Raw genomic sequence first — 14,650 nt, 5'->3', positions numbered from 1 at the left:
TTAGCAAAGCAAACAAGCAAGCTTTCAGCGACCAAACGTATTAAACGCAATAGGGAATTGTTCCTGCGGAAACTGGTAGTGGCTTGGAAGGAGTTCAAGAGGAGACACGGATCGGATGAGCGCTGTTAATAAGCTGACTGATGAGTTTTATGAATGAGCACGGAAAACTCGCGCTAATACGCGCAGCATTCGAATTCTTATCTCTGCCCCTGGCAAGTTTTTTAAACCCATGGATCTACAATATGAGATTAAAAAACAGACATTCTCTGTCGAAATTCGCATGACACGGTATGAGTTTTTTTTTTCTCCAGCTGATGAATAATAAGCCGGCATGGTGTCTAGTCTTGGGTTGCACGTAGTACATTTATCCAGGGGGCTTACTGTGTGTGATCATAATCCCTGTTACACGTACTTCCGCAGAAACAATTGGTTCAGTCTCGCGCAATCGTGACTAGTTTATTGGATTATATACATTTTTTCAACTTGCATAAGTGGAGGTCTTCGAGAACGTTAAATTCCGAGGAAAACTAAACTAGGACCAAATTAAACCGGTTGCCTTGCATTTCCTATTTTACGGGCCTCCGTTTTTATTAACACACGCAAAACAGGAAAGAAATTTTCCTCAATACCTTTCTACTGTCTTTCATTCGGAGGCTAAGTCCCTTTTCTAGAATAAAACTATTTTCAAGCAATTTCGTGTTTTGGATTTCGAGCACGTTAAATTCCGTGGAAAACTAAACTAAAAGCAAAACCGGTCTGCCCTGCATTTCCTATTTTACGGGCCTCCGTTTTAATAACACATTCAACATCAGGAAAGAAAGTTTCCTTAATTTCATTCTACTGCCTTTTTTCGATAGGCTAAGATAAGACCCTTTTCTAGAATAAAAAAAGCTATTTTTAACTAATTTCGTGTTTTGGATTTCTTCCCGACTATGTAGCTTAACTCTTGTTGCGTGCTGTTACTGAAGAAAAATTCGCATATCGTGCAGTCATTTATTCACTTTGAACAATGCGATCTTTGCGGTTGATGGAAAGGATTTTCCACTCAGAGAAAGGAAATTCGGTCTGAAGTTTCTTCGCCTGTATAATAACCAAAATCACAAAATTAGACGTTTTCTTCCATACATTTCTAACAATAGAACACCTGTATATTCAAGAAGGTATGTGAAGCTTGTAAGGGAAAAAGGTCGGCCAAAACTTTCCAGTCGTTTATAATCGCGTAAAAAAATACAATTTCTCAGTGGAACTCCAGGAGAGGCAGACTTTTCTTGCTCAGTCTGTCTCAATGCACTTTTTTTTAACTGTCTTCTCATAATGTTGAGAATTGAGATAATTAATGAGAACCGGAAAACGCTTCGAAAACGGCAGTTGCAGCAGTGAATGGATGGCAGAAAGTTTAAACCTCCTGCCAACTCTTTTGTTTTTCACTAGAAACTTTTTGAGGGAGATCTTTAATTTAATGTAAAACAAACCTATAACATCCACTTGAGGTCACCAAGCCGCATCTGGCTTTTGTCAGACTCTATCGCCAACTATTTAATTAATGCTGTAGTGTTCTAACCCTTTTTAGAAAGTACCCGTGAGCTCTCGTACTGTTCTCCAATCGGAAGTTCTCAGCCAGATCAAGAGCCCATTACTCTTCCCTTGATCGGGGAGGATATCTTCTCATAGCGGCTTATTCACATATGCTTGGCTACTACGGCGATTTAAGCGCATAAAACACACAGGACACGGTATGTCGCGCTGCGCAACGCTTCTTTCTCGATTCATGGACACTATTTGGAACTACACGTACCACTTTCATTTCCCGCCATGTGAGAGCTTTTGTCCGGAAACACCCTGGAACGGTACAAGAGAAGCTGAAACTACCTGCATGAGACATCCCGAGTCACTGCTGAGTGAAAGACAAATGAATAAAATCTGACTGATCGCTTTTTAATCAATTTTTTATCCAGCAGTTTTTACGCGGCAAGAATTCAAGTTCGAAAAAGGACCAACTCGGAGTTTTCCGCGCGAACAAGCCGAAAAGCTCATTACATTTGGCGTAACTTATGAGCTTCAGTTTATTAGTAAGCTTCCAGATCATTTAAGCGCTTTTATGGCTTTCTTTTGCACAAGGAAAGATGTCATGAAAAGTAAAATCCAATTTGAAAATAAAAGGGAAAAATCGTGACCACTGTGAAATTGAAACAGGTAGATCACGTGATCACAGTCATTTCGTTCCGCGCCGAGGCCGAGTAGCTGGCCGTTCGTGAATCAAACGCACCAAATTCCTCTCTTTGTTTACAGTCTTCTTTGTACTGTAGACGTGAAAATATGTCAAATGTCTTGTTATATTCATTTTCGATGGCTATAATGGTTGTACGTGTGGTTTTAAAAGTCAAACGAAAGGTGCCTTGTAGTTAGATGGCGAGCGCTTTTGATCAGTTGCGACTGCTTTAAAATTTAAAGGTAGGAATGTTGAAGCTCCTTAGAAACATTGCGTTACTCTTCTAAAGTTTACAAAACAAGTATTTTAATCGTGTACTAAGCCAGTGACGGAGTATGCTGTAACATAAACTCCATTGAAAACAGTTTAAATGGAATGACAGTAAAACCATCTTGACACTCAAAGACAATATTGACTTTGATCTCGAAAACTGAGAAGTTTGACTGTACATGCGAGGGGCACTCAGAACGCTCCAGAATGAAGCATTCTTCAGTTTTTTTTTGTAAACATTTTAGTTTATGACGACACAAATATTTAACAAATCTTCTGCTTCAAGCGTCGAGTTCAAGTTCTCAATTGAGTTTTCACAAAAAGAATTCTTAAAAGAAGGAAAACACTTTACTGGCATCTGGTTTATTTTCCCACGGTATATTCGATCCATATTTACTTTTCTTCAATGGCAAAAAAATCCAAGCTATTGAGTCTAAATTGAGCCTAAGTGATTGCTCTGTGTTGTGATCTGTTTGATGCTGTTTTAAGAAAGCGATAAAGTAAAACAGGCAACAGATCAAACAAACAACCTAATCTATTTCTAGACTACAATCTTCTTAAAGCTTAAGGAACGATTTAGAAAAATCTATTATAATACATAACCGGGATCAGACTATCCTGAAATAGTACATTCAGCGTAGGTCAGAGAGACCCCGGATGAACTCAAGTGAAGTCAAAACCTCGCAGTAGCTTTCCGTTTTCGCACTTCAAAAAAATGTCAATATTTACAGAAAAGTTGAATAAAGTTATTGAGTTTGGGTAACTGTGGGAACATTTATGCGTTATTTTCCCACGGTGCGTTCGCGTCTTCGAAAATGCGATCACTTTAGTGTTGTAAGTTTATTCTGTAGATGAAAGAATTTCTAGAATCAAACAAGTCAACCTCTTAGCGTATGGAAAGTAAAAGGTCAGATTATACTGCGCTAATGCAACTTATTATAGTCCAAAATTATCTTGTTTATATTTCGGGAGTTACTTGGAGATTTTGTTTTGTATTCAGAAGTGTTGCAAAGGAAAGCCATTCAGTCTTAGCATGCTTAGAAGCTTTCCCAGGAGGTAACATACGTTTACCAACGGAACGTGACATAAGGAGGTTGCCATGTTGCTTTGGAGACCTAAGTATTCCAGCTTGCGATGTTTTTGAAAATTTTTAGGAAACGTTCCAAGAAGATAAAACATGGTTTCATTCTGCGGTTGAATTTGCTGTAATCATCCTTGTCATTTACAATTTACGTACGTGAGTTTGTCAAGTACACTAAGTGAATGTTTTTGGGTGAAATCCAGAAAATATCGTGAGCATGTAGTCACCCTCTATTTATAGATTTCTCTAGTCAGGAAAGACGTTTTGTATTCAGCGAGATGCGCTCTTGATGTTGTTCTAGTTCTGAATTGTTTTTCAGTCTTTGTTATAAGAATAAAAGTTGCAAATGCAGCGACTTTGTTGAGATGTTTGATTTGCGTGCAGCAGTTAGCATAGCCAGGTGCATTTTCGTCTCTTGTTCTCTCCTCACCTGCCCCCGAATGATGGAAAAAGTATGTGCAATTTCCCCCTCACTTTATGAGATTTAATAAACACTGACAATAATCTCTAAGACTGTCGAATACCGGCTTTTCAAAATGACTTTTTACGCTCTATTTTCCGGCCCATGGCGCTATTTTTAGGCCAACTATTTGAGACGAATATAATATGTGAAACTAAGGCGATTGAGGCTCGAGTGACTGACTGATCGAGAAAGCTGGAAGTTCGTCATGGAAGGATTACTAAAGCTCTGCGAATGAGACAGCTTAAATCGTGATCGCTTGGAATTCGAGACAGATTCCATTTTGTCTTGCATTCTTTTTGGCGGTGAGCTGTCTCTGGGCTTCAATGAGACTGAAATTATAAACTTATAGAAACTCGCTAGGATTATTTTGGGTGACTGAAATTAACCTCACTGCTCAATATCTTTTTCTCATTCTCGTTGTAGCCAGTCTGCGCTTTTTCCTTATTCCTTTAAAAAAATATTGTGTTAATCCAATTCTCCGTTATGGCACCTGACATTTCAGCCTTTCCGTAATTCTTTTTTTTTTCTTAAATTGTTATTTAATTCCCCAATTTTGAACAAAAAAATAGTGACACAAACGCAAAAGTATCTGAAAAATGTAGGCGATCCACTGACCTCCGTTTTGAGGTTTTAAAGGAAATCAAGGATATTTACAACCTGAAATCAAGTCACCCGACAACTTATCATCTTTATTATAATGCGTCGGGGCAGGCAGCAGGAATCGCAAGTAAAATGAGAACAGTCATCTTGATTCGCATCATCACCAAGGCCACTGTTAGTCAGGTGTTAAACGGAAAAACTCGATCATCGGAAGGAAACTTTTACTTATCCAAACAGCCAGCATTTCGCCACCAAAGCTCTTGACCCCTGCACCTTCTTTTGTCTACTGCTAACACTTTTGATAATAGCGAGTGGCGTTCCGTGCGCTGTCAAAAGGGGACATTGTTTCCGCGCGCATGATACTGATACTAATATCCCATTTGATGACATGGCAACCCAGCCGTGAACCTACGCAGTAGCTGACGCAAAACGCTAAAAACTTTTAGCGACGTTCCAACGAAATTGCGAAACATCCCCCATTGAATTTTTTTTCGAAATTCCTCGTCTAGAAATAGCAGTATTTCTTCCCGGCGCAGTTTAAATCATAAATCGCACGTTTTTGTATCTTAAGAGTATTTGGCTTGTGTCAGGGAAGGGATTTGGCAGTAAAGAGATGAAAGGATGCTATTTTCGGTGGCGTATTTTTAGTTCAGACCTTTACAAGTGCAAGGGCCTAACTTTTAATTAGGCGCGCTCTGGCCGGTTCGATTTATAATATGTTGTCCTAAATACTCATTGAAAAATCACCTTGTGGTATAACCGAGAATGCAATGCCTATCAAGAAAGGACATTTTCTAGGTTTGTCATGAAATTTCAAATCAATTTTTAAATGGCTCCAGAAATCTAACGCTCTGAATAACACAAACGGAGTGATAAGAATCTGACAATCCGTCCATAAGTCAATCAGCGAGCCGTGAGTGCTGACTGCGAGTTATGCTAATCTACTATTCATTATCGCGGTAGATAAGCTCTCGGCCAGTCACGCCTACTGACAGTGTCAAAAAACCGCCGAATCATACCTCACAGATTCTTCACTCGCGAGCGCGCCCTATTGTGTCCTGCGTCAGATAGTCTCATGGCTTCTGATTATTTTCAGCCAATATCGAAAGCCGATTTCGTGATGAGTCTATTAAATTCCCGGGTGCTCAGTAATCTTCTGTCTGCCTGATTCACGGTTTTTCTGTTCTATTAGTGTGGTGTGACACTTGCAAAGCCCGAATTTGTCACCTTTGTTTTCTTTTGCATCAAGCGACAATAAGAGTTTAAGTTCTTGTTTTTTCAGGGTTTTCCCTGTAAATTCATCCTCTGGAGGCAAAACCGAACCTGTAATTAATCAAGCATTCGCTAAAGGAATCAATTTATGACATTAAAGACCGATGTACCCCACATGTTACGGGTATTCACTTTTGTCCTTGTCAATATTCCAGATGGTTCCCTATTGTCCTATTTCAGGACAAACCTAACCAAACAAAAAACACCAGCGTTCTCATAACCCAATTTGCGGGGTGAACTCTTGGGAATCTTAGTCTGGGGTGAATGCGTTGAGTTTGAAATAGCACGCATGGTTTTGCGCTTTGTGAAGTGCCCCGTTACAAGCAATTAGTACTTCCCTTGTGTCGGGTCGCCCCCGCTCGAATACTTTTTGGCTGTGCGTATCATAAGCTGAACAATTGCTACTTGTTGAAATGGTGTTGACAGCAGAAATAATGCAATTGGTTGAAAACGTAAAAGGGCAATGAAACGGCAGCTCTGTTCAGCTAATGGAGTGGGTGACTGTGTGTGGCCTTGAGATAGGGGCGCTCGCTGCGATTGGCTGGGACGGTTAAAATTGCATAACCGACAAGCTACATAACTGGTGTAATTCGATCAAGAGGTGACAAACGAATTTACATCTTATTACAGTGTGTCTATCTAGTGCGCGTGACTCGTGCAAAGAGCAGATATCAATCAAAGTGCATGCAAGAACGCTTTTATCAAATCATTTACGACCAGGTTCAAAGCGGGGCATAGTTTGGAGTAGTCGTGATGTCCATGTATCCCTATCCCGCCAACTCGCCTGCGGCAAACAACAACATGATCGCGCCGATGTACGGAAATCAAGGCTACGAATTTTATCGGGCCGGTGCGTCTCCTTACTCTTCAGTTCATTTCCCCGTGTATCCCGCGCACGGACAGTATCAAGCGAGGCAGGAACGGCTTTATCCTCCTATTCCACGCAGTCAACATGTGCAGAGACACGAGATGGTCAAGCCGCCATACTCCTACATCGCGCTCATTGCCATGGCTATTCAGAGCGCACCAGAGAAGAAAATAACACTTAGCGGAATATATCAATTTATCATGGACAGATTTCCGTACTATAGGGAGAATAAACAAGGCTGGCAGAACTCGATTCGACATAATCTCTCCCTCAACGAGTGCTTCGTAAAAGTGCCAAGAGACGATAAGAAGCCTGGTAAAGGAAGCTTCTGGAGTCTGGATCCCGAGAGTTTGAACATGTTCGAGAATGGAAGCTACCTGCGAAGACGAAAGCGTTTTAGAAAGAAGGACAAGACACCGTCAGAAAGCAATAACAGCGCCGAGAACCAAGACAAAAAGGAGCATAGCACTTCCGCCGACACAAAGACAACAAGCTCTGAAAACTCAACAACAACTTCCGCTCCACAAGAAAAGGCTAAAGAGCGTGAAACGCTGTCAGCAAGCACGCAGACTGCTCGAGGAGAATCACTAGAGTCAGGCTCAAAATCAGAGAGCAAAGTGACGCCCGCCTCAAAGGCCAGCCCACCGTCCTGCAAGCGAGAGTGTATGGTTAGCTCCGAAGAGGGTGAGAATAGTAATTCTTCTGGTGAAATCAGTGAAAATCCACACGCTCCAACGCCGCCGTCTTTTCCCACGGTTCCTCCGTGCACAATTTACGAGAACGCATACGCGTTGAACTACCCCTCCTATCCGCAAAACGGGCAACAAGGCAGTGGCAGTTACTCTAGCGCACCGTACGCAGTGTGCCACTCTCCTTCCTACGCCAGCACAAACACGCCCAATGGCAGGGCTTACGTCCACCGCTACGAGCCTCCGATGAGTCCCGAGCACCCTCCTGCAGTCCCTGGCCGCTACTCACCCCATTTGAGCCACTACAATCAGCAAGCTACACAGAGCCCGCACGTAGAAGAGGTTCAGGTACACCGCCAACAATACGCAGCGGACTACGAACCAGCAGCTAGGCCGGGACAGTGGTACTCCTCTTCAAGCTACCCCGGCAGCGAGCCTCCAGTCTCCAGCGCCCACAACTGCTTCCCAAATGTACGCGAGATGTTTGAATCGCAGCGACTGATTGCTCCTAGTGGCGGACAAGCTGTACCCGCGGCCATGCAAGCCAGTCAAGGTCAGTTTGGAAGTACTAGTGCTGCTTATCACTCGGCAAACGCGGCTTCAGTGCCTCAGTACAGTCTTTGATCTTTGATCGACTCACTGAACTAAGAGTATTTTTAAACAAGACACTTCGGAGAGGTTTAGTACCTTTCTGGGCGGATATATGTAGAGCCACTTAGTTTTTCTGTACGTTTTGCTAAGTAGGAACTGAATACTCACGACAGATGTAAAAAAGAGGAAGTCTATTTGTGACCATTAGTGTAGGCGAGGTGTTATTTAGAACGGCGACGACAAGAATATACTATAAAATTTTGTGCGATCCTTAAGTTTGCACCAAGCGTTGGCCTTTTTCCTCATTGATTTTCAAGTTTCGTTTTTAGCGCCAAGTTGTTTGACAGTTGATTTGTGTACCGGTGAAGTTTGTTTTTAGTAAGGCTTAAGGGAAACAAGCGATGTTTTCTTTCAATTCGCCCTTCACAAGTGTTTCACTATGTGTCGCCCACAGCGCTCACAGTATGAGAGAGCAATCAATCGAGTCCAGCTAAATAGTTCGTCATCAAAACCGCTTTTCCAAACCGCAAGCTGCCAGTCGTTTAAACCAGCACGCAATTCGTTAGAATTTCATCCGTGTTTTCAAATTTTGGGCCAAAAAAGTTGTTGCAAACCGATGGAAAGCTCTCAATACGAGGGTGTGTTTAGAGAACCGCAGTTCAAAAGAAAGCTTTGTTTTGTAATCAAACTTATACCAGCAATTATGCCAGTGATTACCGTGATAGCCAGAGTAGAACGGCCTTGTAAATTAACGCTTAGAACTAAGTGTACATACGGTTCAAAGATTTTTTGTTATATTTAATGATGTAGAGCTATTTTTTCAATCTGATTTATTCTTGATATAAAATCCCAAGAAAAAGCAAAAGCGATTAGTTTTTCTAAGACAAAATAGACTTTGTGTACATGATTGTACTTGTGTTTTTATTCACACGTTTTTAACACCACTTAGCTGTCTAGTTGTATAGACATGATTTGCATGTGATTTTACAAAATAAAATCGACAAGATTGTACTATTTTTGAATAATGTCATGTGTTCTTCGTGTGTCGTTTGTTAGGTTTTCCCGCGAAGTGCATTATTTCGTTGGATTAGCTAATCAATCACGCACCTATTTCGGTCAGGTTTATAACTGCGCCCAGATCACAACAGGTTTTTTCACGGGTTTTTTAACCCTGAACAGTGAACGCGATCAAAACCACTGTAAACTTGTTTAACCAAATTCAACGCAAACAATTTCATGCGAGGAACCCGAGATAAAACGTGAGAAATTCCACAAGTCCCAACAACGGAATTAAAAGCTTTAAGCCAGCTAGATCTCTTTATTGGTTTCACCCCTTCTGTAATCCTATAACTGATGTCCCTCCATCGCAACTTAGCAACAGGAAAGGGCAATTTTTTTTTAATTTTTAGACTCCAAAACATTCACGCAAAAGACGGCAGGCATTGAAGAAGCTGTCTGTAGCTCTAATTGCGTTTCGCCCGGTGTGGTCGTAATATCTACACGCGTGCCGCAAACCACTTGCTGAAACATTGATAAGACGGCCAAACTTTTCATCAACATTGAATTTTTGTGGCAAACCAGCTCATTTTATTGTTTAACAATGGAAGACATCAAGTACGATAGTTCCGTTGTTTCGTTTTTTCTGCTCTCTCTCCTCAAAATAACAGTTTGTCCACAGCGGGGTGGGCATGATCACAGGAAAGATAACAACGTACACTAACTTTAACTTGAATGATATTTATCTTTTACAGTCTAGGCGCATCATAACAACTTGGGGCAATTTCTTGATTTAATTTCTCTACTACATTACATTTACAGTACAATGTTTTTAATTCTCTTAGCTGCGCATTTATATAAACGTTATTAATGATAAATTAAATTGCGTGAAGACTCGATCGACCGCCTGTGTGATCACGCTGATCATGATTTAAAGTGTTTCATTTCTGTACACCTCAAACCAACCCAATTTAAGGGACAGCCCTACGGAATAGGGCACAGCGCAATACGTTTTCCGTGCTGTTGTATTCAGCCCGAGTGTAAAGGAAATCTTAGTAAGGGAAGGAAGAACAGTGGGGATGTGGGCACAGAAAATGTCTTAGCTCAGCGGACGGATGCCTTCTCGTTCCTTCCTCGGATTATTCTGATTTATCGTCTGGAACGAATTGTACGCGTTTTGGTTTCCTTTAAAAACTAAAATTGTAACTGCTAGTTGTAGATATAGTAACATGCCCAGGAAAATTCACTGAAGCTACTACCAAAATTCCACAGAAGAAAAAAAAAACTGATTATATGGGAATCGAATACTCAAAGACTGAAAGGGCACGGGGTAGACCACTACAGGTACAGGAGTTCAAATCTTGCTCGCTGCGTGTATAGAAACAAAGCTGAAATAGCATTAATAAACATAATAAGAATTTTACTTAGTCAAAGCGTTTAATACAACAATCGTCATGTTCAATTTTGGGTGATTTCTCTTATTAATGCCACTCCCTTGTTCCACATTCAAATCAATCTTGGTCGTCTGTGTGTTGCTGTAATCCTTCGTCGCGACCTAAAATCCTGCTTAACGGTTTTGCTGCATCTTAATTTGTTTGAAACAAGACCCGATACTTCCAGAAATTTAGACTATGACGCTAATTTTCACAACAGTGCCCGCATATCAGTGGAATCGAAGCGTTTCCTCCTTGCGTAGAGGTTTATTTACACACAGAGACCACACACTTCATTTTAATGTAGTCTTGTCGTGTAGAGTTATGCTCATTGCCATGCGTTTCTCGCTCAATGTTCTGCTAATTCTGCAACATCCTAAGCCATCCAAAGAAGCTCAAACGGGTCTAAGCATTCGTCTTTTTTTGGCTATCAAACGGAAACCATATTGGGTTTCGAGTATAATCATCTATTTATATGTTGCGTGAAAAAACTTTAACAAACCTTGCACTGCTTTGTCTATCAAAAATAGTTGTTTTGCAATTTTTTAACTGAGACAGCATAGCATAACATTAAATAACTTGCACAAATTATTTCTGCATGATTACAGAATCAATTGTCAATAAACTCAAGGAATGAATGTTGTTGCATTGTTTTGAGGAATTGTAAATGTGTAAACTTGAGATAGTTTAGGGGCAGTCGCCGCCATTGAGTTCTAGCTTGCTTACCACCCCAACTATAACAAAGTACAAATTCACGAACCTCACAATAACCATGATGATTCATTTAGCCTTGAACAAAAGTCATCTTATTTCTATTCTGTTATCTTATAACCTGGTTCAAAGCAGACAGTTGGAAAAAACGAATAAACAAAACGTTTCGTTGATTTAGAGTTCCAAAGCTGAACTTGGTCTGGTTATGTATCTTCAAGCGGGACCATTTTCTTTCAAACCTGTTCTCTCCTAAGAGTGCCCAAGCTAAAAAAAAACAATAATTTCATTTCGAAAGCAAACTGCACCACACGAACGTTCTGCTCAACAGCTTTCATTTGAATGGTCACAGGGTTTCATTCACTCCGGAGACTAAAAAAAAGTAAGAACAACATTGACCCTCAGAGTGAAAGGGTTTGTAGTACCCCAGGTCTTTACTTCTAGAAATCAACAGTTAAAATATGGCTTCTAGAGATTCTATAGTTCCCCTTTAGATTTATAAAAGCAAAAGACACGATAATTGATAAAGGTTCTTTATTTGAAAACTTACAAGACTTTAAATTGCAATACAAAGTGCCTTCTTGGCCAATAACAGAACTCAATCACAAACTGACTCTTTAATTAGTGTCGTGATTGTGGTACAAGTTTACCAAATTTCATTGTCTTTTAGTCCATGGAAGAGACCAGCTTTGGCTTGACGCTTTAGATTGGTTAAGAGTATTAAATTTTATATATAAAACTCGGTTCCTCGATAGAGTTTGACATTTCTTAGTCAATAAGTATGTTTGGTCCGCAAGTACCATTTACTGAACCATTCCTTGTTAGTATTTATTAATTGGTATGTCGTTTATTTGTTACCCAGTTAATTTAGAGGCTGTGAAAATATTCATGTTAAGCCAACAAACGCATTAAAAACCAGACTTTCAAATGATAAAAACCAGGGAATCTAGCTTCTTCATGGCTCTTTGTCTTATGATTTTGGATATTTAAAGCGCTTCTACCCGTTTCTATTTCACCGCCAAAGATTCTATATACCCCAAAAAGAAAACTTAGTTGAGCAACGATTTCTTAGCAAAAGAATTTAGTTTTCTGGAATTTTTTTATTGTAAGGTATCCGTACGCATTTTTCTATCTATAAGAAGTTAATGGCTTGAAGTAATCTGAAGTCATCCCCTTCAGGAATTTTAAAGATTTGAATCATTCCGATGCATAATTTAGATCGCTTTAAATAACTGCCCACACAATGCTATTGCTTGCATATTTTGCGTACAAATGTGAAATACTTCAAAGTAGTATTTCTTCCTCTTTTCTATACAGAAAACGTGATGTTCGTAAAAGTGAGCTATATCTTGATATATCGATTGACTTCATAAGATTATGTACCGCTATTTTTGAGAAACCACGTACGTTTGTGGTCGGTCTCTTAGCATGCAACAACCTAGTTCAAAGATACTTTACAGAACAATCAAAATCATTGAAGCGAGTTTCTCTGACAAGCTTACCTCGCAAAATTTGTTTGTAAATCTCAAGGTTTTTGTTAGCCGTGCAAAGAGTGTCTGCGTTTTGTTAGCCAGAGTTAATGCGGGGCTGTCGTTCGGTTGCTGTAAAGCGGTAGATTAGATGCACATTTTGAGATAACGTCCTGCAGAGCGCACCTCGTCTCCAGAGCAAGTCGGCTTGTCTTGCTCATCATTTGGCCGGTAAATTGTCGGTGATAGCTAATGGAGTCTTCTATCTGTTTTCCGTGCGATAAAAATCAACGATGTCGTTTCCACCGCGCAACATTGCCTGCGAGCTAACCTCGCTGTTAGGTTTGTATACCCGATCGAACTACGTGTCGATTTGAGGGAATCCAACAGGCAGGATTTGTGCCAAGTTTATTTGTTGAGCAAACATGGCTCAAAGTGCTACAAAAACAGTGTAACGAACTTAGCGGTCCGCTATCTATTTTGACTCCTTGCTTGTTGTTAAATGAGATCAGTAAAGAAAGTCTCGAGGGGGACATGTTGCTCTCGAGGAGTTTGCGAAGCCTTCTTGAAAGTCTTGTTTCCTGTAGTTAAGTAAGGTGTCGCTAATTGATCTAAATTACTTCAATGGTGAGAGCTTTTTTGTGTGGGGGGATTTGGGGAGTCGAAAATAAACAGCGCTCGTGCCTCGTTTAAGCGGAAAAATGCAATGATTCATTTGAGCTTTTGGTTTAGTGTTAAGTCGTGAGCGTAAGAGAAGGGAAGTGATCAGTGTTAATTCTAAAAAATTGCCCCAATTCTAAGATTAATGCTTTTTTACTGTATTTCTGGTCGGGTTATGAGAACGTCGTTTAGTATTCAGGAAACACTTCATTAGGGATTTACACAATTTGTTGTCAATTGTGCGCTAAAAAATATTTGTAGCTGTGAAAGTTTGCGCGATTCCTGTTAAGCTTATAAACACCTTTTTCAAGGCCTCCCACTAGATCGTCTATCAATCGGTTGTCCCAGACTTTCGGTTGTCAGTTGTGTATGAAAACATTTATAAGCACATTTCGAATCAATTCGCGGTGCATAGCAGATGAACTCGCTCGTTCTGTCTTGTTGTCATAATTGAAGTTATACGATTACACACAGGAAAATGACAGCTCGTAATAACGAGTTCAAAAAACCGCCAGCAATTAATCTGGCAGATGAAAGATGTAGAAGTTATTTCTGGCTTAAAAACGCTGTTCTTGTATCAACGTGTTCTAGAGCTCCCAAGATAAAATCGATACGAAAAGTTGCAATCTCCATCGGCTTATAGCAAATCTGCCATGTTGTAACGATGCGTTGAAGCATGCGCGTCCCGCTTTTAAAATCCATTACCCGTGTCTTACTTTATTTCGGCCGGCAGAGGGTTTTTTCGTGTAAGAAGAGAAACCGGCGGATGTCCAAGCAATTACTTTACGACAGAACTGTTATCTCAGTTTGGTGGGTGGCATTCTCATTAGGGTAGCAGTAAATGGTTCGGTTTGCGCCAAAAATCCGTCTACGATAACACTAGCGTGACGATAGTTGCCTGCTATCTTGAATTGCAGTAATTTTGCATAAGTCCCTAGCGTTTTGTAAAGTATTTATTTTATTTTAAGTTGTTGTTTTGTTGCATAGTGTTCTCGTTTTGTAAAATCAAGGTTTAATGGCAAAACGAGCTGTCTTGGGGCGTTAAGTATCACTCTCCCATGTAATTGGCTATTAGTCATCAGAACCCAACAGCGGGCCAAAGGTTGCGGCTAACGCATCAATTAGGGTTTAAATCCTTTGACAAATTAGCCTTTCACGAACGTAACTCTAGAAGCAGATACGGTTTCCACACAAAAGAAAACAAGCAAAATGCTTCGCTTAGAGCTTTGGAGAATATCAAGTGACACTCGACTCCATTGTGTAACGATGCGTTATCACAATGGCTGCCCTTAAAATCCTTTGGTTCCTGATTCTTTGAACACGTGTTGTATTGAGATCAAA

The 14,650-nt window shown here is 40.4% G+C and overlaps 1 protein-coding gene across 1 annotated transcript; it reads left to right on the top strand.

Moving 5' to 3' along the window:
* Positions 1 to 5,472: 5,472 nt before the first annotated feature.
* LOC144649850 (uncharacterized) lies at positions 5,473 to 10,303 on the top strand. The gene has a single exon (XM_078509447.1). The coding sequence runs from the start codon at positions 6,649 to 6,651 to the stop codon at positions 8,074 to 8,076; it is 1,428 nt and encodes a 475-aa protein (XP_078365573.1). The 5' UTR covers positions 5,473 to 6,648; the 3' UTR covers positions 8,077 to 10,303.
* The last annotated feature ends 4,347 nt before the right edge of the window (positions 10,304 to 14,650 follow it).

The sequence above is a fragment of the Oculina patagonica genome, chromosome 4 (genome assembly GCF_052425735.1).
Source record: "Oculina patagonica isolate OP01 chromosome 4, crgOcupat, whole genome shotgun sequence".
NCBI classification, from domain to species: Eukaryota; Metazoa; Cnidaria; class Anthozoa; order Scleractinia; family Oculinidae; genus Oculina; species Oculina patagonica.
Note: the sequence above shows the minus strand (reverse complement) of the source record. Positions and strands in the feature narration are given on the sequence as shown.

What these genes read in the sequence shown, in the direction of transcription:
- LOC144649850 (XM_078509447.1), top strand. Translation starts at nt 6,649, where the DNA reads ATGTCCATGTATCCCTATCCCGCCAACTCGCCTGCGGCAAACAACAAC.